A 19,481-nucleotide genomic window follows, 5' to 3' on the forward strand; every position below is an offset into this window, starting at 1 on the left:
ATAAATAAATAAATAGAGGCATAGGAAACATATGATTATTTTTAGTATTTGATAATTTTTGATTATTTTTTGAAAAATGTTTAATGAGGTCAACTAAATTTGTCATTTTCTCGAAAATAAATACATAGTAATTTTGGTCATTTACCCTAAATTTATTATCCTTATATTAACGTTTAAAAGAAAATATATATTTTTTTAGATATTTGGTACCAATTCCTATTAACACTTTGAAAATTCATGTTGTCATATTTCTTTCACTTATAAATCCTTCAACCAAAGATACAAAGTTTAGCAAATCTTATACTTATAAATCCTTCAATCATTAAACATTGATTTACAGAAACACAAGGATGCACATTTTCTGATTTTCTTCACAAACCACACACATAACTCCATTAAACGTTTCTTGATCGAAGTCTCAGTAAGAAAGATGAACAGTCAACCTCATCAACGACTCCACGCCATCTGCAACAATCTGACCAGCTGGTATGAGCGATCGAACCTCAGCAAACCCACAAGCATGCAAGAACTTCCCGGTGCCACCAGTCACCGACAACCGAGACATCGCACTTCCGATATGGTAAACTCCAAAGAAATTGATACTATCTCCATACTCACCTCCTTCCATCATCGCCGTGAATGTCATCATCTGTCTACTTCCATCCGCCGAGCTTGCAACGTAAACTCCTTGTGCTTTCCCTAACGACTGCGATCCCAATTTTGGGTCGATGGTCAGAACATCGTCGATCACTGTTATGGTCCCGAACCCTAGCCCTAGCCCATCTGGTCCCAATTGGGCAGCGATCTGGTTTTGAACATTGTTTTGGTTCAGGTTTCCGGCGAATTGGGTGCCAACCAAGCCAGTTCCGAGTGGGATCCCGTTGCCGTTCACGGTGGGAATGGCACCATTGGCGTTAGGAATCGCTACTCCGCCTTGTGGTGCCCGGAAACCTATGCGTCTAGCGAAGGGGACTTGACCACTGTATATGTTACCTAGTAGACCTGTTACTGGTCTTGCTGTGGGGTTGCTGCCACCAAGAATATCATGCATGTAGAGCTCGAAAACATGTTCTCCTCCTCCACCTCCTCCTCCTGCTGCTGCTGCCGCCGGTGCTGGATCCACTGCTGACACGCTCAAGATTCCTATGATCATGAAGACCAAAGATAAAGATTGCTTCGACATCTTGAAGGTTGTATGTGAGTGAATGAAAGATAGATGGAAGCTTGTTGTTTTGGATGGTTATGGAGGTATGGAGGTGGTGCTTAAATACCAAATAATACTACAGACAGAAGTATAAAGAAGAAGAAGATGGAGTTGGTTTAACTTAAAGTTGTCATTTTTTACATATATTCAACCTGCAAATCCATCTAAACCATACATTCTTTATGTTGTAGTGGTTCTAACAAAACCATACATACAAATAACATAAAAAAATTCGATATTATTCTTGTACCTAATAAATAAACAAATTAAATTTATATATCCGGTGAAACCCCGCTTATTGCATGTATAGGTTCTTCATGATTAACAAACTCATGTTGAATTCTGTAGCTGTTCTTGTTGCGTAGGTTCTTCATGATTCATGATCTTGGGTTGTCTCACAATTGGAGAAATCAATTTCCATACTGCATGCAATGGTCAAACGTGTATATATGAAGATCAACGTCAAATTTATAAGTGAAGACTATATATAGAAATTACGAGGTTAATATATACTTACAGTATATTGTGGCTGCAAACCATTCATTAATGATCTTCACCCATGTACTTGTCCACCCGACATCAATGCTCCATCTGTTTTGTTTTTTATTTTCACAAAATTAATTACACAACATGGGTTTTTATCGTATCTTTAAATTTACAACTGATTTCATTACAGAAATAAAAATGGCATTGGGATCTTACTTCCTGGTTGAGCTATCAAGATTCCAGCTGATGAACAGCATAGCAAAATACATAGCACCCAAAGAGAATATCAGGTGAAAGAAGCCATATTTATACGGGATATCATCTTCCATCTGATCTTCTTGTTTCTTTAGCTGAACAAAACAGAAAGTTTAATGCAATATATGTGTATATATATAAAAGATCTAGTGTTATCTATATATTATCTATACATCACAAATCGAAGATTTTGAGATTAATTAATTGTATATAAAATGGAGGAACCTGAAATGTTTGTGAATCCATCCCGGTGGAAAATGTTGCAATGACAATAGCGGAAACCCCGATCAGGAAACCCTAGAAATACAAAAAGGATAAAAATGTAAATTCCTGTGATCATAGAATATGTTTAAGGTAAAAAATGAAGGGTGTACGTGAGGTTATTTACTAGCACAGTTATCCAGTCAACATGCTTGTTTTCGTGCTTTTGAGGGCTGCATATTTCGTTTGCTGGCTCACTGGAAAACCATGAGAGCTATCAATCAACAAAAGATTTAAGCAATCAAAGTAATCTGTAATTAATGTAACACTAAGTCGATCGATAATTACAAACCTTCTTAAAGCAGACCAACAAAGAAAAACGATATAAAATGCCATGATCCCAGATGATAAAAGACCTTTATTCACCTGTTTTAAGTGTAGAGATAATTAGATTAATTCAAGGATATATATATATATATATATATATATATATATATATATATATATATATATATATATATATATATATATATAATGTAGAATTGAATCGAGGACATGATATATATACCTTTGAGTGCAAGGATATAATCATCATGACAAGAAGCAAAACTGTTGTCCAGGTAATGAAGAATATGTTGAGAGTGCATGAAGGTTTTGATGCATACAATGCATACATTACAATGATCCCACATAAAGAAGCCATATAGAACAATGTTGACATGAATAATCCACAACACGAGCTGCAAAACATAAAAGACAATCGACTTTTGTTACGTTTGATAAAGAGGATGATAATTAATTATGGATTAAAATATATATCAAACCTTTGCTTCTTTCTTTCATCGGGCATCCAGTAAGCATTCCACCATGCTATGAACTCGATTACACTTACAAGCTGAAGGAGGAGAAAGATCCTGGATCATAGATTTAATTTAGTAATTAAGAACATGTTTTAATGAAAAAGATTAAAACCCTTTAAAAATAATGTTTTATAAAAAATTACCCTGCACCAACTCGAGCAAGTTCACCTGAAAAAACTTGAGATTTTAGTCATTTTAACAACAAATTTGCATTTATGGGTTCTTGTAATTTGATTGACTTACCATATAATTGAACAAAATCCGAGGGTATGAAGAACGAAAACACTAAAATGATCACCAATATACCAAATTTCACAGTCCACCATCCAGAATGCCATGTATTACGAATATTGAATAATTTCGTGGTTCCACATGTGGTCAAAAACAACATAAAGAAATATATCTAGAATTAAAACACATTAAGGGTAAATCAAGATTTGTGAAAGATACATTTTTTTTAATAATTTCATCTGACTAAACAAAAGATACGAAGCATCCCAAGCTAACACGAAGAACTCCCATTGTTTGGAAACAGTCATGGCCTTTAAGAACTGTAAAACAGTAAAAGAAACTTATTAAAACTATTTTACCCAAATGGAATTGTTATATATTGGTGATTAAATAAGTTTTTAAGAACTTACTGTGGAAGTGAAGGGAAACCCTTTGGCCATAGTCACGTAGAAACCAAGCTACAAGATTTACTAATGAGAAGATAATGCCATAAGTATAGCGTGCTCTTAGTGATTTCTTCTTTCTTATTAAACACTCTATGCTCATTTGTTGCATAATTTCCCATTGAACAATCTCATCGTTTGTTAGTTTGATGTCTACAAACACTTCATCTTCAATCATTTCATCAGGCTCAACCATCCTGAAACTAGTTTACTAGCCAAAAATGAATCAAAAATTCAAGTATAGTTAAAGAAGTTAAGAACAAGATTAAGGAATGAATAGAAGGTTAACAAACCTTCGATATTTCTGGATTTGTTGCCAGTTGGTTCCTTATGAAACTCAGTGAAAGGGTCTGAAAGCTTAGGGGAGTGATGAGTATGAGGCTTCTTGGATTCAATTAAGATGCTCATAGACCCTGATATCATGTTGTTTTCACCCTTAAAGTAATAATTAATTAAATAAAGAAGAAGAAGGTAGCAAGCCTCCAATTTGTCAGGTTTGAGTAATAATTGGTTTAAAGTCAGCCCAACAACTAAGTCTGAGTAAGTAGATACTGTTAGCAGACACTCCATTTCTTGAACACTCTTTTATTGTTTAGAAGACATCTGTCTTTCTTCCATTTTAATGTTTTTTACTTGGATTAAAGTTTTGTTTTTTATTTGTATTAGTTGTCAAATAACACAGACCCATGTTACAGAAAAGGGAAATAAACAAAACCCATCAAGGAAATGATAATAAAAAGAGAAATGCAACATTTTCGTCTTTTCTCTAAAAAAAAAGCATAAATCATATTTTCGAGTTTTTAACAAGACAAAAGAATAGCCTAGCAAACTAATGACTAATGTATTTTCTTCTTGATTCATTGATTAAAGAATTCTAAAAAATTCTATCCAATTTTAGAAATATCATTCAATACAAAACAATTTTCACTATTATAATTGGATATATTTTTCAAAATATAATCTCCCAATAAGAATAAACTGAGAAGGTAATGTTATAACCGGTTAGTTTTATCAAGTACAATTCAATGTTGTAATACTGAGAAATACGAGTAGGATGCTTAATAAACAAATAAATAAAAAGACATTGTTATTTTTTGTATTTACCTTGAGATATATTATCAATTAAAGTTGTATCAATTTTTTGTTATGACCGATAAAATGAAATATTAACTTCTTTTAAGAAAATTGGATCAAGTAACCTGTAAAGTGGAATGATGCTTGTAAGTTAGGACAAATTAGGATATGTTAGATTAATACAAATGTGTCTTATTTTCTTTAAAATTATGATTACAAGTTAACTAATTGGAAAATTAACTAAGACGTAGGAAGATTAGAATCCAAGAAAATGAGCAACAACTTTGTTTTTTACATTCCTATCAAACATGCAATATGAGGTTAGTGGTGGTAACTTAAGAGTTTTTAACTAGTACTCAAATAAGATTCAACGGGGCACATTATATCGGAGTTTTAAACTTGAACATGAAATAGTTATCAACAAGAAGAAGAGAATTTGGTGAAGTTTCTTAAGCTCAAACAAGATACTTTGAAAGATATATGCATCTATTTTGATGGTGTGAAAACGTGGAAACAAAATTCTAGAAAAATGACGAAATGGTTAAAAAAAAAAAAGGGGTAGTGAGAAAAGGTATACACGTGAAGATGAAGAATGGTGATACTTTGAGTGCATATGAAGCCACAAGTAAAAAGACAAATAGAAAGATGACAAAAGGTGGTAGGTCCAAACGGGTTGACCCAATGTTAAATGGATTATGGCTGGAACCCCAATCACGCGTTAGAGACCGTTGCTGCTCAGGAGCGGAGCTCAATAAATAAAATTAAATATTCGATGCCATCATTTAATCATTTTAGTATTGAAACAATCAAATCTAATTTAGAAATTAATATGTGTCCATATTGGATTATTTAACCTCAAAATCTAGTGCTTAAAGCTTTTGGGGTATGTGATTTGCTACTTGCCTCCTTTTTTGCTCCTATTTTCACCTTCTATTTTGTTTGTTCAACATGCATTATGCAAATAGCCAAATATGGGTTACATTATTAGGTATTGTATGATTGGGTTTAGGTTTGTCGGCTTGAGTGAGTAAGTGCATTAGTGAACTCTATCTACGGCCCACTTGGTTAACCAATCAAATTCATGAGGTTAATGTACTATACTAACTATTATACCAACTATAGGACACAAAACTATCTCTTGTGTATTTTTGTTAGTTTTGTGCTAGTATGTTTGGGAATTGGGAAAGCAAAAGTTTTGGATTCAAGGCTTGGAAATGGCCATGCGAGGGACAACACAAAACTCGGGTTTCTTGATAAACGGTTAGATCTTAGATCCTAACATACCATTGAGTACTTGGTTTACATATCGTGTAATAGTTTTGAAGTTGGTTGATGTGGATCGTTAGTGTTAGAAGTTAGATTCAACTTTTTAAGGTTTGGGGTAAAAATATTCCATTTTTTTACTTTAGGTTTAATGTATAACGTAGAATCTAGCTCATTAAACTAATTATTTCCGTTTCAAATTTGTAATATTATATTGTCTTTGAATTTTTATATAGTTATAATATAGTTAACAAAAACCCTTTTTTAAAATAGAAAATAAAAACAGAAAAATTGTAACAAAATACTTTTACGAAACCAAAAACGGAATTATTTCTAGTTTGATTTTACTTTTAGAGAGTGTTTGATATCCCTCTATTGGGTCCAATAAGAGGTTGATTATGACTCCGTCATCACATTTGATATCCCATCAATTAAAGCATATTTCTTAGTTTTTAGGGCATCTCCAACCCTACACTAAAAAATCATTTTTATGCTGTAAATTACAATATAATGCTCCAACCCTACATTATACCTAAAACTATATATAGTGTTGGATTTTAGTATAACACTAAATATAATATTGAATAAAGAACAAGATACCTAAAATATTCTTTTCAGTGTTAAATATAGTGTAATAGGTTGGAGAACTTTAATGTTTATACTATCTTTTACACTATAACTATACGTATAATGTAAAAAAATAATGTTAAAGGCTGGAGATGATCTTATGCATGTGACTCGGTTCATGAAAAAATATCGTTGACCAGGAAAAAAAACATCATTTTCCTATTAGCAAAAATCACGCATCTCCTTTCATTGCCCTAGATAGATAACAACCCTCTTTCCGCCTAGTCATCTCTTATAGGCGCCGACTCCTCCCACCTCCGGCCTAGGAGTGTTCATTTGGATGGATCGGTTTGATCCAATCCAATCAAGTAAATCCAAATTGATTTCGGTTTTCAAAACATGAATCCGAATTGTCCAAACTAAATTCAAATCCGATCCGATCCAATTACAATTCGGATGGATTGGTTTTTTATAATTCGGTTTTCAAAACCGAAACATTTTAAAACGACATATAATTATAATATTATCCAACTTTACACAAGAAGCAAAAACAAATAATTTAGTTGTGATTTGAAATTTATAAACAACTAATAAAAAGATATAATATTGGTTAAATCTTTTATAGATACAAAACTTTTGAGTGAAATTGCATATTAATGTTTTTTTTTATCGGGTGAAACATTTTGAACCTATTTGAAAAAATAAATTACAAAATTAATAAATAACTATATATATATATATATATATATATATATATATATATATATATATATATATATAAATAATAAATCTTTATTCGGTTTTTTTGGACTATTCTGTTCTTATTTTATAAACCAAAACCAATCCGAAATCCAAAATAATAATTCAGTTTTGTTGAAAACCAATCCGAATATCCGAACCAAATAGTCCAATCCAAATTGTCCAATTGGATAATTCAGTTTTATCCGAATAGTGAACAGCCCTACTCCGGCCCCCTTCCGCGATGAGTTTTTCTTCTTCGATTTTGAGATCAGTTTTGGTAGATACCGCAAAATTGAAATTCTAATTTTGTTTTCTGCAAATTTGAAAGCCTAATTTCATTCTTCCAAGCTTTTTGTTAATCGATTTTTGGATTTCATTTTCTACAAATTGAATTCTGAAATTGTGTTTTGGAGATACTTTGTTCGTTGATATGCTCAATTTCAAGTTTATAAGTTAGTTTCCAAAAGTATTATGATGTCTAAAAGTTTTGTTTAACTTCAATTATGCAAAAGTGTATGTTTACTTGATGTGGGATTGTTGACCAATTTATGCGTTTTCACTTGTTCATTCATGTTGATAAGGTTATGAGTCTTCCTTTCTATATTCTATGAAACTGATAATCCAACAAAAAAATAGACCAAAGGGGTAAAATGGATATTTATATCACTCGGCACAATGAGTCAGGTATATAATCAAACAACATGGTTTTATTCAAAGACATATTCAATCACAACTTTTGACTTAATTAGAAACTATCAAGCAGCCTTTTGCTTAAAAACTAAACCGAATCAAGCCATATTCATTTTTAAATTACCATATTCTCCAACATTTTCATAGAAAATAGTCAACAGATGACTCTTCATCTTAAACATTTTTTTCTAGAGCACATATCGGTTTCGCTACTTTTGCAAAGGCATGGATTCTCTTGGAATAAGGTTACACCCCTATGGAAAGCGCCACTTTATGTTCTTTTAATCGTATTTTGATCTTGTCATTATGAAAAAATGATGACCAGAGATGCCGACAGCAATATGGGAGCCAAAGGATTGTAATACAAAATTGAATAAAGCAAGCCCAAAATTCAAACTCTAAAATATTGTTAATGTTTCATGATTACCACGATAGGTCATAGGATGGGTTCGACATTAAACGTCCAAATAGTGTGGTTACCACTTTTGACGAAGGATCGGGGAAGTGTTTTAAGATATAAATCATATAATAAAATAAAATAAAATTTAATAATAAAACCAAATTATATCAACTTCGATTGCCGCACAGACATCTCTACACTGAGCACAACGACCAGTTCGGAAGGCAAAAACTAGTAGGTAAAATATGTACAATTTTGACCATTTATCGACCTAAAAATAAAGAAAAAATCAGATGGTCATCTTAAATAGCATAAACCCTAAAAATCAAAACCCTCTGTCAAGAACCATATCAGTCATTATCCACTTCTAGAATCACCCGTTAAAGACAAAACCATAGATTTTATCTTCACTCAACATTGAAAACAAGAACAAGAAATGAAATAAAATATAATAAACAGTTTGGCTTTTAAGCGTATGAAATGGAATAGGTGGCAGTAGGCAGGAATAAGAAGCATTTTTTCCCATCTCAAACACAGCAAGCCATTAGCAAACATTCAAATGATATCCAAGTAAAGATGATGAAATTGTTCACCACAAAACTCATCACTAAATAAACTTTTTTTCATGATAACACGTCACTCTCATAATCCAAATGCCGACAAAAAAAATGAAAATTTTTACTACTTCTCTTGCATTTTAATCACACCTATGCCTTCTTTACCCTCCTCAAGTGTTTGTGTTTTATTTTGTCAGTAAAATGTATGTCAATATATCCTTTGACCGGTCAAAAGTCCATTCCACCCATTCCTCCCATTCCACCACCCATTCCAGGAGCACCTTCACTAGCGGGCTTCGGGAGTTCAACCACAATAGCTTCAGTAGTCGTCATCAAAGAAGACACACTACACACAAAATTAAAAATTAAAAATTAAAAAATAAGTTTTCATTCCCCTTAGCATCTGTTATGTACATTTACGAAAATTAAATTAATAGATGAAGGGAAAAAAGTTATTTTGTAGTTTCAAATACATACACTATAATATATGTATTTCAAATAGTCGGAAGAAAAAATATTATTTAATGTTTCAAAAAAGTTGTTTACAAACACTTAGAAGAAAAACAATTAATATTAAATACTAAGAAATACTAAAACACTCTAATTAAAGTTTTGATATTTTTTTAAAAAATGTTAAAGATCATGGAATCTTAATTAATACATACGACTATTTTTATGAGTTTCAACTAACCTTGCTGCATCAACCAAGGCTGTTCTTATGACTTTCAAGGGATCAATGATTCCATTTTTCACCATATTCACATATTCACCTGAAAAGCAACATATTTTACAAAAAAAGTCCCAATAAAAATAAATTCTCAATCTCCATTAACACATACCTTTAGCTGCATCATACCCAAGATCCTGATCATCCTGCTCTAGAAGCTTCCCAACAACAACAGAACCCTCAACCCCAGCATTAGATGCAATTGTATGAACTGGCATCTGTAATCAAACAAATTAAATAAAATAAAAATGTTAATTTCTTCATCTTATATACAAAATCAAATGTTAGAATCTGGAATTAAAGTTGTGACCTTTAGTGCATTTTGAATTATCTGAACACCTATTTTCTGATCAAAGTTGGCTGTTTGTAGTTTTTCCAACTCTTTAGATGCATAAAGAAGAGCAACACCGCCACCTGGCACGATTCCTTCTTCAACAGCTGCCTTTGTGGCATTTAAAGCATCTGTAACTCTATCTTTCTTTTCCCCTACTTCAGTATCACTAGCTCCTCCAATCTTCAACATGATTACAAATCTTTCATTATTTTAAACACAAAAAAAAAAACTTTTTTTTTGGATAAAAGATGTAAAAAAGGACAAACCTTTAGTACAGCAATACCACCAGAAAGCTTGGCTAGCCTTTCTTGAAACTTTTCTTTATCATAATCAGATGTGCTAGACTCAATTGCTGACCTTATCTGTTATAAAATTGGGATTTGATCCATTTGAAAATATTATTATAAAAAGATATGAATATGAAATTATGAATGAAGGAAAATGTTAATAAAGGGCACCTGTTCACATCTCTCTTCAATAGATTTCTTATCACCAGCACCATCAAGAACAACTGTGTCATCTTTGGACACAGTGACCTGAATCAAGAATCATCATTTATTTAGTTATAAACAAAACCCAGAAATTTAAATTTAGTTCTTGATGCTTGAAGTGATGTAACAAACCTTTTTACAAGAGCCCAGCATTTCAAACTCCACATTCTCAAGATTCATGCCAAGTTCTTCTGTTATAAGCTGTACAACAGATGAAAAACCATTGTTAAAGATATAACAATTTTGAATTATTTACAGAAAATGGGTCAATTTGGGTTACATTATAAAGCAAAGAATCAAATGGGTACAATTTTAAATTTTAAAAATCTACCAAATTATAGCATTGTACTTTCAGTTATTTTCTTATCAAGCATTGTAGTTTGAGAGATACATCCAATTATAGCAGTGATTATTGCTTACTATTTGGATGACATTGCTATGAAAGTACATTTTTGACCCTCAATAAAAAGTTACTCCTGCCCATTTTGCCACATTTATGAAAAATATCATGTTACAATTAGGAAAAATGATGAAGAACACACCTGGCCTCCAGTGAGAGTGGCAAGATCTTGGAGATTTGCCTTTCTGTTCTCACCAAATCCAGGAGCTTTAATGGCACAAACCTATTTTAAAAAAATAAAAAAACAGTTAGTTGCATAAACAAAGAACAAAACTTTTTTTAGAAAATAAAAAATAAAAACCTTAATGCCAGCACGAAGCTTGTTGAGAATCAAGGTAGCCAATGCTTCACTCTCCACATCTTCAGCAACAATAAGTAATGGTCTTTGTTTCTGGATTAAAATAAAAAAACATCAAAATATATAATTGCATAACATATTTCAAAATGAATGAAATAATCATTTACAAATTACAACACATTTGGGACTCTTTACCTTAAGTGCCAACTCTAACACTTTGATTATAGAACTAATGCTTGATATCTTCTTCTCATGGATTAGAACAATGGGGTCGTCTAGTTCCTGTGTCAATCATCAACAATTTACCAATTTTCAATCTGATTCAAGAACATCTTTCGAGTTTTCTTTAAAAAATGTTAGATTCTTCTTGAAATCGAATAGATATCAAATATCATAGACACTTACACATTTCTGATTCTTTGTGTTTGTGATGAAATGTGGAGATATGTATCCCCTGTCCAGCTTCATTCCCTCCACAACTTCAAGTTCATTATACAACGTCTTTCCATCCTATTCATTTGTAGGATAAATTTTGCAAAAGAATTAGAAAAGAAACATTCAATCATAATCACTATAAACTAAATTGTAGCTTACTTGAATTGTGATGACACCTTCTTTCCCAACTCTCTCCATAGCCTTGGCTATCAGTTCACCTATCTCACGTTCTCCATTTGCAGAAATTGTACCTACCTGTTAGTTTTATCATATTTAGTCTCCCACCAAAACACTAACATGATCAAGCGTAAAAGAAAATGATTGTAGATCTAAACCAAAAACCAACCTGTGTGATCTCATCAGAAGTACTTATCATACGAGCCCTACTCTTCAAATTTGTAACCACAGAATCAACAGCCATGGAAATACCACGTCGAAGGTCCATTGCATTCACACCAGCTGCAACTGACTTGCATCCTTCTGAAAAGATTGCTCGAGTGAGAACTGTCGCACATGTAGTACCTGAGACATTAACGACCCCATTGGAACAATCGTTATAAGATACTCATGAAAATTGTGAAAAAAAAAAGAGGAAAAAAGATGAAAATCCATCATCGAGTGGAAATTTACCATCACCAGCTACATCGTTTGTAGCATTAGCAACCTGTTTGACAAGACTTGCACCAACGTTCTTGATTTTGTCTTTGAATTCGATGCTTTTTGCCACTGTTACACCGTCTTTTGTTACTTTAGGAGGTCCATAACTTTGTTCGATCACCACGTTACGCCCCTATATAGTCATTATCAGGTAGTATTTTTATCAGACTGTTGATTATACCATGTTCAAAGATTAATGTGAAAGTACCTTTGGACCCATGGTTACTCTAACAGCATCAGCAAGCTCTTCAACGCCTCTAAGCATTAAAGCCCTAGCATCGACTCCAAATCTGATGTCTTTGGCTGCGTAGTTTCTGCTCCAATTTAACCTACTTCCAATCTGTTTTCGTATGCAGGTAAAGATGAACATAGATAGATGTGAAAATAAATACACACGATGACGACAGAGAGTTGATCTATTACCTGCTGAGCCTTGTTATTTGCAATCCTGCAAATCACAATCAGAAACGGCGTAGTGGTTAAATGAGATAGTGAACATAAACCAAAATTTTGATTTGATAAAATCATATGAGTTTTGATGGAAATTCTTGAAATGAGAACTTACCTTGATTTAGAAGCAAGATTTGCTGCGAAACGATACATGATTGCAGAAGATGCTAGACGATTTCGAGAAGAAGGAATGAGGGTCTGGAAGAGAGTTGTGTGTTGCTGCTGTTAAAGAGGTAAACGGAAGAATCGGGAAGAAGTGGTGGCGAATAGGGTTTTAGGCTTCAGTTTTGGAAATGTGATTAGATAGTGAGGGTTTATGTTTTGCCCGTGGTAATTCTATCTGCACTAAAATCAATCATTTTACGTAATAATTAGCATTAGTTTGAATTTTCACTTTTTGTCCTCCCATTTTTGTTAAAGTTTCAAATTTTAGCCTTTACATTTCAATTTTTATAGGGGCGTCGAACAGGAAATTTTCGGGTTTCGGGTAAAACGAGTCGGGTAGAACGAGTATTTCCTTAAGAAAATAATACCCGATACCCGACCTATATTGTAATTCAGGTTTTTGGGTTTCGGGTTTGATGTCGGGTCGGGTAATTATCGGTTACACCCGAAAATTTCTTAAATGACACTTATTGATAATTTTTTTTTACATGTTGGTTGGTTTAATAAAGAATCGGGTAGGAAAATACTTCATACAATTAACAAGTACATATATAATAACAATACAAATCATTATAATATGTTATGTACTTTTTTAATTCCATTCAGTGCGATAGTGAGAAACTAAGAATTGTGATGACGGTTCAGGACTTCAGCTTCAGCGTCGTATTCCCCTTGCAAGTTTGCGTCGACTATCGAGTCGTCGTTCAAAAGAAAGAAACGAAGGGTTTTGTTTTATTTGAAATGTGCGTACGTGACTGCATTGTATATTTTGTATTATTTAAAAAACGAATTCGAGTATTCAGGTATACCCGAAAATAAATATTCATACCTAAAACCCAATCTATATTATTATCGGGTTAACCTATTACCCGGATGTTCATACCCGCTACCCGTTCTACCCGACCCATTCTACCCGAATTCGGAACGGGTCGGGTGGGTAGAACGGGTTTTGGGTTTTTTCGACAGGCCTACTTTATACCATACTAGCCGAATACCGTGCGTTGCGCAGAATATAACAACATATTTAAAAAATTTATAAATATATGTTTTTTAAATATATCAATGACATTGTTATTAGCTTTTATATAATAAATTTTATAATAAGTTGGTATAAACATTGTTTGTTTTGATTTATATAATAATATAAATATATTTTAAAATTGTATAATCTTAAGTGTCTTAATAACGTCTACCTACAGGTTACTTATGAATAAAATTAAATATAATATATGATTTAATGATATTTATAGTTGTTGTAGTTATGATTAATCAATTTTAAAAAGTTTATTTGCTTAACATTTTAATTTTTATCATTGTAATTATTTAAAACATCAAACATTGTTTTTGTTTTTAAAGACAACAATATAATTTTTATATATAATTTTACTTTTAAGTATTGTTATTGTAAGTTATTTTAAATAACGTATTTCGAAACTCTGAATTATTTTAATTTGGTTTCAGAAATTTAATGTTTTTAAAATTTATTTGGTAAATATTGTTAGTTTCTATGATTGTAGTTATTTAAAACAAAAAACATTGTTTTTGTTTTTAAAGAAAATATTATAGTTTTTTATATAATATTACTTTTAACTATTCTTATTGTAACATATTTTAAGCTGATTATATGAAAATTGTTAATGGTTATAAAAAAATAGTTCTATGTTTTTTTTGTTAGTTTAGGATTACAATTTAGGTTTAACATTATAATTTATAATCTTTAACTATTTATAAAACAGTCTCTTGATTTTTTTCAAGTTTAACTAAAACTTTGATTTAAGTTAATTGTTTAATATTATATTGAAATTAATAATTTAACTATTTTGTATCAACTCATAAATTATACAAATATTGTGATTTTAAAATGATAATTGCTCAGATATGGCAACATATTTAAACCAATAAGTTAACTATAATACGTTAAAAAGTTAAAGTCATAATTTTATAAATAGAAATATAATATGAGATTTAATGTTATTTATAGATGTTGTTATTGTTAATTATTTTTTTAAATCTATTTGCTTAATGTTTTATGTGAAAACCCGAAACTTTTTTCCGTTATCTTTACGCGATTTTCGTTTATAAAATTTGGGTTTTATTAAACTCCGTTGAATTTCTTGGGTTGGGAAAGACTTTATGTTTTTAAATAAATAATATGTACTTTATACTTTATACAAGTCAGAATAAACCATAAATCACGCGAAAACACAAAACCACACTCAAAAACACCGAGTTCACGGCCAAGACGAGTTTACAGCCGTAAACTCGTGTACGGCCGTAAACCTTGTTTACGGTCAGTGCCAGGTGGACCCCACCACCGACCACACCCCCTGGCCTATAAATACCAGACCCCCACCCTCATTTGAACCTTCTTGGCCGGAAACACCCACTTTCTCTCTCTAAGTCTCTTGACTGTAAACACCAAAAAGCTCTCCTTTCACCCGAAAAACGCCGGAAATCGTCATTTGGGGCCGTTTGGGAGCCTCTGGAACACTTTCTCGTCGAATACAAGTACCTTTGTTCTTGAGTTTACGGTCGTAATCCTTCAGATCTTCAAAAGCCGCAAACCTAGTTCTCGGCCGTAAACCTAGTTCTCGGCCGCAAGCCCAGTTCTCGGCCACAAACCCTATATATGGCCGTAAACAACTCTTTCTTGGGGAAAAGCCTGTTTCCTCAATTCAACCGTGTGACAACCCAAAAATTTCCGTTAGTTTTAACGTCGAAATTAATTACGTCAAAAATTAGCCAAATTTATCCCGAAAATATTTTTGACCGGATTTAAACCCGTTAGAATATTTTAAATAATATTCGTCAAGCGAACCAAAATTAAGGCGGTATAATTTTAAAATTTGTCGTGATTAATAATAGTTGTGAAAAACCCCGTTCGCGGTTGGTGTCAGGTGAACCCCAGCCAGGCCATAAACTCCACCCTATATAAGGTTTTAGTGGGTTTCATTCCCACCTTTTCCCCACCTTAGACACACTCTCTCTCTACTTTCTCTCTCTATAAAACGGGTTTTGGTCAAAAATCGCCCCTTCGAGCTCCAAATCGGTAAGTTAACCTTCCTAGCTTGTTGTGTATCTTATCTAGCTTACAAATTTGTGTTTAAATTACCCAAAACCCTCAAGAACATGAGTTTATGGTCCAAGAACACCTTCATGGACCGTAAACACTCATAAATGGGGTTTAATGCTCAAAAACCCTTCCAAACCACTTATGGAACTTAGTTATGACTTAGAGGCTTACACAAAAGGACTTAGAACACCAAAATCAGACCAAATGGGGAGTAAACATGATCTTACGGTCTAAGAACATCCTTAGACCGTAAACCCATCTTTATGGACCATAAACACTTATTTAAGTGTTAAACTACCCCTCAAACACCTCCAAGAGCATCCATGAACTTCCTTGAGTGCATAGAACCTTATTTTCCTTCATGATATGCACCAAAGCATACAAAAATATGTCACACTTGAGTTTACGGCCCAAGAAGGTTCTTGGACCGTAAACACCCATTCTTAGACCATAAACACCCCCAAAGGGTGTTAAAGTGCCCTTAACACTTTGTATGGCTTGGAATTGGACCTAGAACTTTGTATGCTTAACCTACAACCACCAAAACACATGATTTATGGACTAACACGAGTTTACTGCCGTAAACTCATGTGTGTAAGGTAGTAAACTCCCCAAGAACATCTTCTTAGACCGTAAACACCTTTCCAAGGTGTTTAAATGCCTTTAACACCTTCCTATGATCATATAAGTGACTAGAACCTTACATGCATGAGTTAGAACCACCAAACAACAAGAGGAATGGGCTAACATGAGTTTACGACCGTAAACTCATGTGTTTACGACCGTAAACTCCTCAAGGAGTGGTCATGAACCGTAAACCCCCTAAAATGGCCCATTTGGAGCCTAAACCACTTCCTATGCCCTAGAATTGAACGTAGCCTAATACCACAAGTGTTATAAGACCTTAATGCATCAAAGAACACACCACCCTTGAGTTTACAGCCGTAAACTCATGGGGATAAGGTCTTAGGGCTGTAAACTCTATAAAGATTTTACTCTTGAAGAGTAAACTCCCTAACTAAGCCATACACTCCCTTAGATGTTACCCGGGACACTCCTAGCACTTAACCAAAGTGTTTTCCGCATTTTAGGATGCGTATACGTGTTTAATTAGTATTATAATTACTAATTGTATGTAAACATATGTCATCATATGTTAATAGGTCACTAAGCGTGTTCAAGTCTTTACTTGACACCGAGCACCCAACCGGCACCTCCGCCCGATCCACTTACAACATGTGAGTTCATACCCCTGAATTAACCTTTTAAATGTTTTTACATGCTTTGATGGGGGGAATACAAGTTAAAACATGCTAGTTATCATATCAATCATATGTGATTGATAACCCGCATGCACAAGGATTTATTACACTGTCAGCTGTTTTACCAAGTATGGTACTATAAATGGTTTTCCAAAACGCCTTTACTTGACTCTCACGCTGTATGTTTTACTTCAAAACCAGTAACAGCAGTATTTGAAACAAAGGTTTTTCTTTACTTATATTGTTTTATCAAAGTTATATTCAAAACTTGTTTATGAAAGATTTTCAAGGATTTCTAAAGGTCTTCAAACTTATTTTACAAAAGATACCAAGTCATGATTTTCTTAAGTGTAAAGGCTTTTCTAAAGTTTTCATCAAAGTTTTCTTCCATGCTTCTATGCTACTACTTCGTTAAATGCTACTACTTCGTTAAACGCTTCTACTTCGTTAAACGCTTCTACTTCGTTAAATGCATGCATGTACTTGTATAGTTATATAAATAATGTTTAAAGGACTTAGGAAGGCTAGTTCGCCCTATTTCCTTTTCCTCGTTTGGATGTGGTCTGGTGGGATCGGATATCCGTCCGAAGGTCGTTTAATCATTAATTATATATCATGTATACATATATAGACATGAAGGTTTACATCGATCATTTCATTTCCCTTGGGTAGCAAGGGCACCCTCCCACTCGTCACTCAGAGATCAGAGACACTAGTAACTATTATAGGAATAGTTAGGAAGCTTTATTCACTCTTTCTAGTACGCAAATTCCAAAGGAGTCAGTTTAGTTGTGAGTCTCTATCGTTAGTCCAACACTTACATTAGAATTCACTATACGAGATGCATCTTCAAGACGCGGATCTCCCCGTTGTCGAGTTGGTAACCAGGGTCTCCTGTAGGGAAAGCGGACATTGTGTGTATAGATCTATACGGGATTGACACCCCCGCACCCTAACTGTTAGCTACAGTCCACGACCTACCAAGCCAAGGGTTGACAAATGTCATGTGTATTCCGACGCTTGCAGGGCGTCAAGTACTCTAGTGTCAATCAGGATGGTTACGAGTATTTCCATGTTTACCTTATAATTCATGGCCTTAAGGTAACAAGAATTAACACTGTATTTCTGAAACAACACTCTTAGGATCATTCCTTGTTTTAGGCCTTGCTAACTGTATATTTCATTTGATACTATCTGAGGTCTGTGTTTCTTTGTTTTAGACCTTGCTAGCCGTATCGTACATTTGATACCGTCTGGGGTCTGTGTTTCCTTTTGTTAGACTGAGCCAGGCGTATCATTCATTCGATACTCTCCTGGAGTCTATGATTTCTCTTGCCTTAGTCAGCAGTATTCTGCTGAGGCATATGTTATTTGGGGAACTCACTAAGCATTTATGCTTATAGAGTTTTGTGTATGTGTTTCAGGTACTAGTGATGATCGTGGGAAGGCGCCGGCATGATTTGTACACATTCATGGAGCTTTTGTTTTATATGATTCTGGGGTATGTTTTTCTATGATGACAGTGGTTACACTATGTTTTATTATTATTTTATGAATGAAAATATGTTTTAAAATTGTGAAAGATAATTTGAAATTTTGGGTGTTATAATTAGTTTATTTATGAAAAATAAAAAGTAATAATATTAATAATGTACTGAATTATGAATTACGCTTGTTACAAGACAACTTCAATTATATTAACATAATACAAATATATGTTTTTATTTATTTTCATGGGACTAAAATCATTTAAGACAAAATTGCAAAAATGGTCTCAGTGTATATATTTTTTTGGGTTTTAGTCCAAACCCCAATTTTTTTGGTTTCGTGGTCATTTTGAGCTAGTTTCATTGCGGATTTGATCTCTCGGTAAACTGAAATGACTTTAATACCCTTGGGTATTTATTTTATATTTCTAAATTCATTTTTTAAAGTTTTAATAATAATTTGTTCATTTTAATAATTAAAAATGAAAGGGCTCTCTCTCTCTCTATCCACATAAAAAAACTACATGCCGCCACTGTAACATCCCAAAATACGGGCCAAAAATTTCATTTTGTATTTAAGTGATTTGCAAAACGTTTGTAACAAAATGCCATACGATCATATCATTTAATAAAAACATGTCTCGTAACTGTAATCCAAAACGTAAAACATAATATTGTCATAGTACAAGTCCCAAAATATCTCAAAGTGCGAAAAACAAAGAGCGTGTGT

At 33.1% G+C, this 19,481-nt stretch overlaps 3 protein-coding genes and 1 long non-coding RNA gene across 6 annotated transcripts; 1 reads left to right on the forward strand and 3 right to left on the reverse strand.

The window, feature by feature from the left end:
- Positions 1 to 219: 219 nt before the first annotated feature.
- LOC145056535 (dirigent protein 18-like) lies at positions 220 to 1,253 on the reverse strand. Its single transcript, XM_079004228.1, has one exon. It carries the CDS (start codon positions 1,181 to 1,183, stop codon positions 419 to 421), a length of 765 nt encoding a protein of 254 aa, XP_078860354.1. The 5' UTR covers positions 1,184 to 1,253; the 3' UTR covers positions 220 to 418.
- A 66-nt stretch (positions 1,254 to 1,319) lies between these two features.
- On the reverse strand, positions 1,320 to 4,098 carry LOC145056534 (Serinc-domain containing serine and sphingolipid biosynthesis protein). Of its 3 annotated transcripts, none has more exons than XM_079004223.1 (13): positions 3,974 to 4,098; positions 3,648 to 3,883; positions 3,496 to 3,557; positions 3,250 to 3,409; positions 3,150 to 3,174; positions 2,971 to 3,060; positions 2,715 to 2,886; positions 2,499 to 2,572; positions 2,334 to 2,403; positions 2,171 to 2,242; positions 1,907 to 2,040; positions 1,722 to 1,795; positions 1,320 to 1,626 (listed from the first exon to the last, which is right to left on the reverse strand). In XM_079004223.1, the coding sequence occupies exons 2-13, from the start codon at positions 3,874 to 3,876 to the stop codon at positions 1,535 to 1,537; spliced, it is 1,254 nt and encodes a 417-aa protein (XP_078860349.1). In that variant the 5' UTR covers positions 3,877 to 3,883; positions 3,974 to 4,098; the 3' UTR covers positions 1,320 to 1,534. The 3 variants fall into 3 exon arrangements, with proteins under 3 accessions (XP_078860349.1, XP_078860353.1, XP_078860350.1); XM_079004227.1 differs by having other exon boundaries at positions 3,648 to 3,877; positions 3,974 to 4,097; XM_079004224.1 differs by having other exon boundaries at positions 3,648 to 3,891; positions 3,974 to 4,091.
- LOC145056536 (uncharacterized) lies at positions 1,505 to 2,131 on the forward strand. The gene is made up of 2 exons (XR_013685818.1): positions 1,505 to 1,705; positions 1,881 to 2,131. It is a non-coding gene; the product is annotated as an uncharacterized LOC145056536 (long non-coding RNA).
- A 4,813-nt stretch (positions 4,099 to 8,911) lies between the features above and the next one.
- LOC145056537 (chaperonin CPN60-2, mitochondrial-like) lies at positions 8,912 to 13,085 on the reverse strand. The gene is made up of 17 exons (XM_079004229.1): positions 12,880 to 13,085; positions 12,738 to 12,762; positions 12,523 to 12,654; positions 12,288 to 12,447; positions 12,004 to 12,179; positions 11,817 to 11,912; positions 11,628 to 11,732; positions 11,418 to 11,504; positions 11,226 to 11,315; positions 11,067 to 11,147; positions 10,657 to 10,725; positions 10,492 to 10,569; positions 10,300 to 10,395; positions 10,010 to 10,213; positions 9,812 to 9,917; positions 9,664 to 9,742; positions 8,912 to 9,318 (listed from the first exon to the last, which is right to left on the reverse strand). The coding sequence occupies exons 1-17, from the start codon at positions 12,915 to 12,917 to the stop codon at positions 9,201 to 9,203; spliced, it is 1,740 nt and encodes a 579-aa protein (XP_078860355.1). The 5' UTR covers positions 12,918 to 13,085; the 3' UTR covers positions 8,912 to 9,200.
- Between the last annotated feature and the right edge of the window lie 6,396 nt (positions 13,086 to 19,481).

This window comes from Lactuca serriola, chromosome 6, assembly GCF_051521515.1.
Source record: "Lactuca serriola cultivar US96UC23 chromosome 6, Lser_US96UC23_V15, whole genome shotgun sequence".
In the NCBI taxonomy this organism is placed as follows: domain Eukaryota; kingdom Viridiplantae; phylum Streptophyta; class Magnoliopsida; order Asterales; family Asteraceae; genus Lactuca; species Lactuca serriola.

Bases quoted from the DNA above. Each gene is read 5' to 3' on its own strand.
- LOC145056537 (XM_079004229.1), bottom strand. From the start codon at position 12,917: ATGTATCGTTTCGCAGCAAATCTTGCTTCTAAATCAAG. The intron at 12,655-12,737 runs GTAATAGATCAA...ATACGAAAACAG, and splicing joins CAAATAACAAGGCTCAGCAG to ATTGGAAGTAGGTTAAATTG. The intron at 11,733-11,816 runs GTAAGCTACAAT...ACAAATGAATAG, and splicing joins AAGGTGTCATCACAATTCAA to GATGGAAAGACGTTGTATAA.
- LOC145056535 (XM_079004228.1), bottom strand. From the start codon at position 1,183: ATGTCGAAGCAATCTTTATCTTTGGTCTTCATGATCATAGGAATCTTG.
- LOC145056534 (XM_079004223.1), bottom strand. From the start codon at position 3,876: ATGGTTGAGCCTGATGAAATGATTGAAGATGAAGTGTTTGTAGACATC. The intron at 2,573-2,714 runs GTATATATATCA...CACTTAAAACAG, and splicing joins TTATATCCTTGCACTCAAAG to GTGAATAAAGGTCTTTTATC. The intron at 1,627-1,721 runs GTAAGTATATAT...CATTGCATGCAG, and splicing joins GTTTGCAGCCACAATATACT to TATGGAAATTGATTTCTCCA.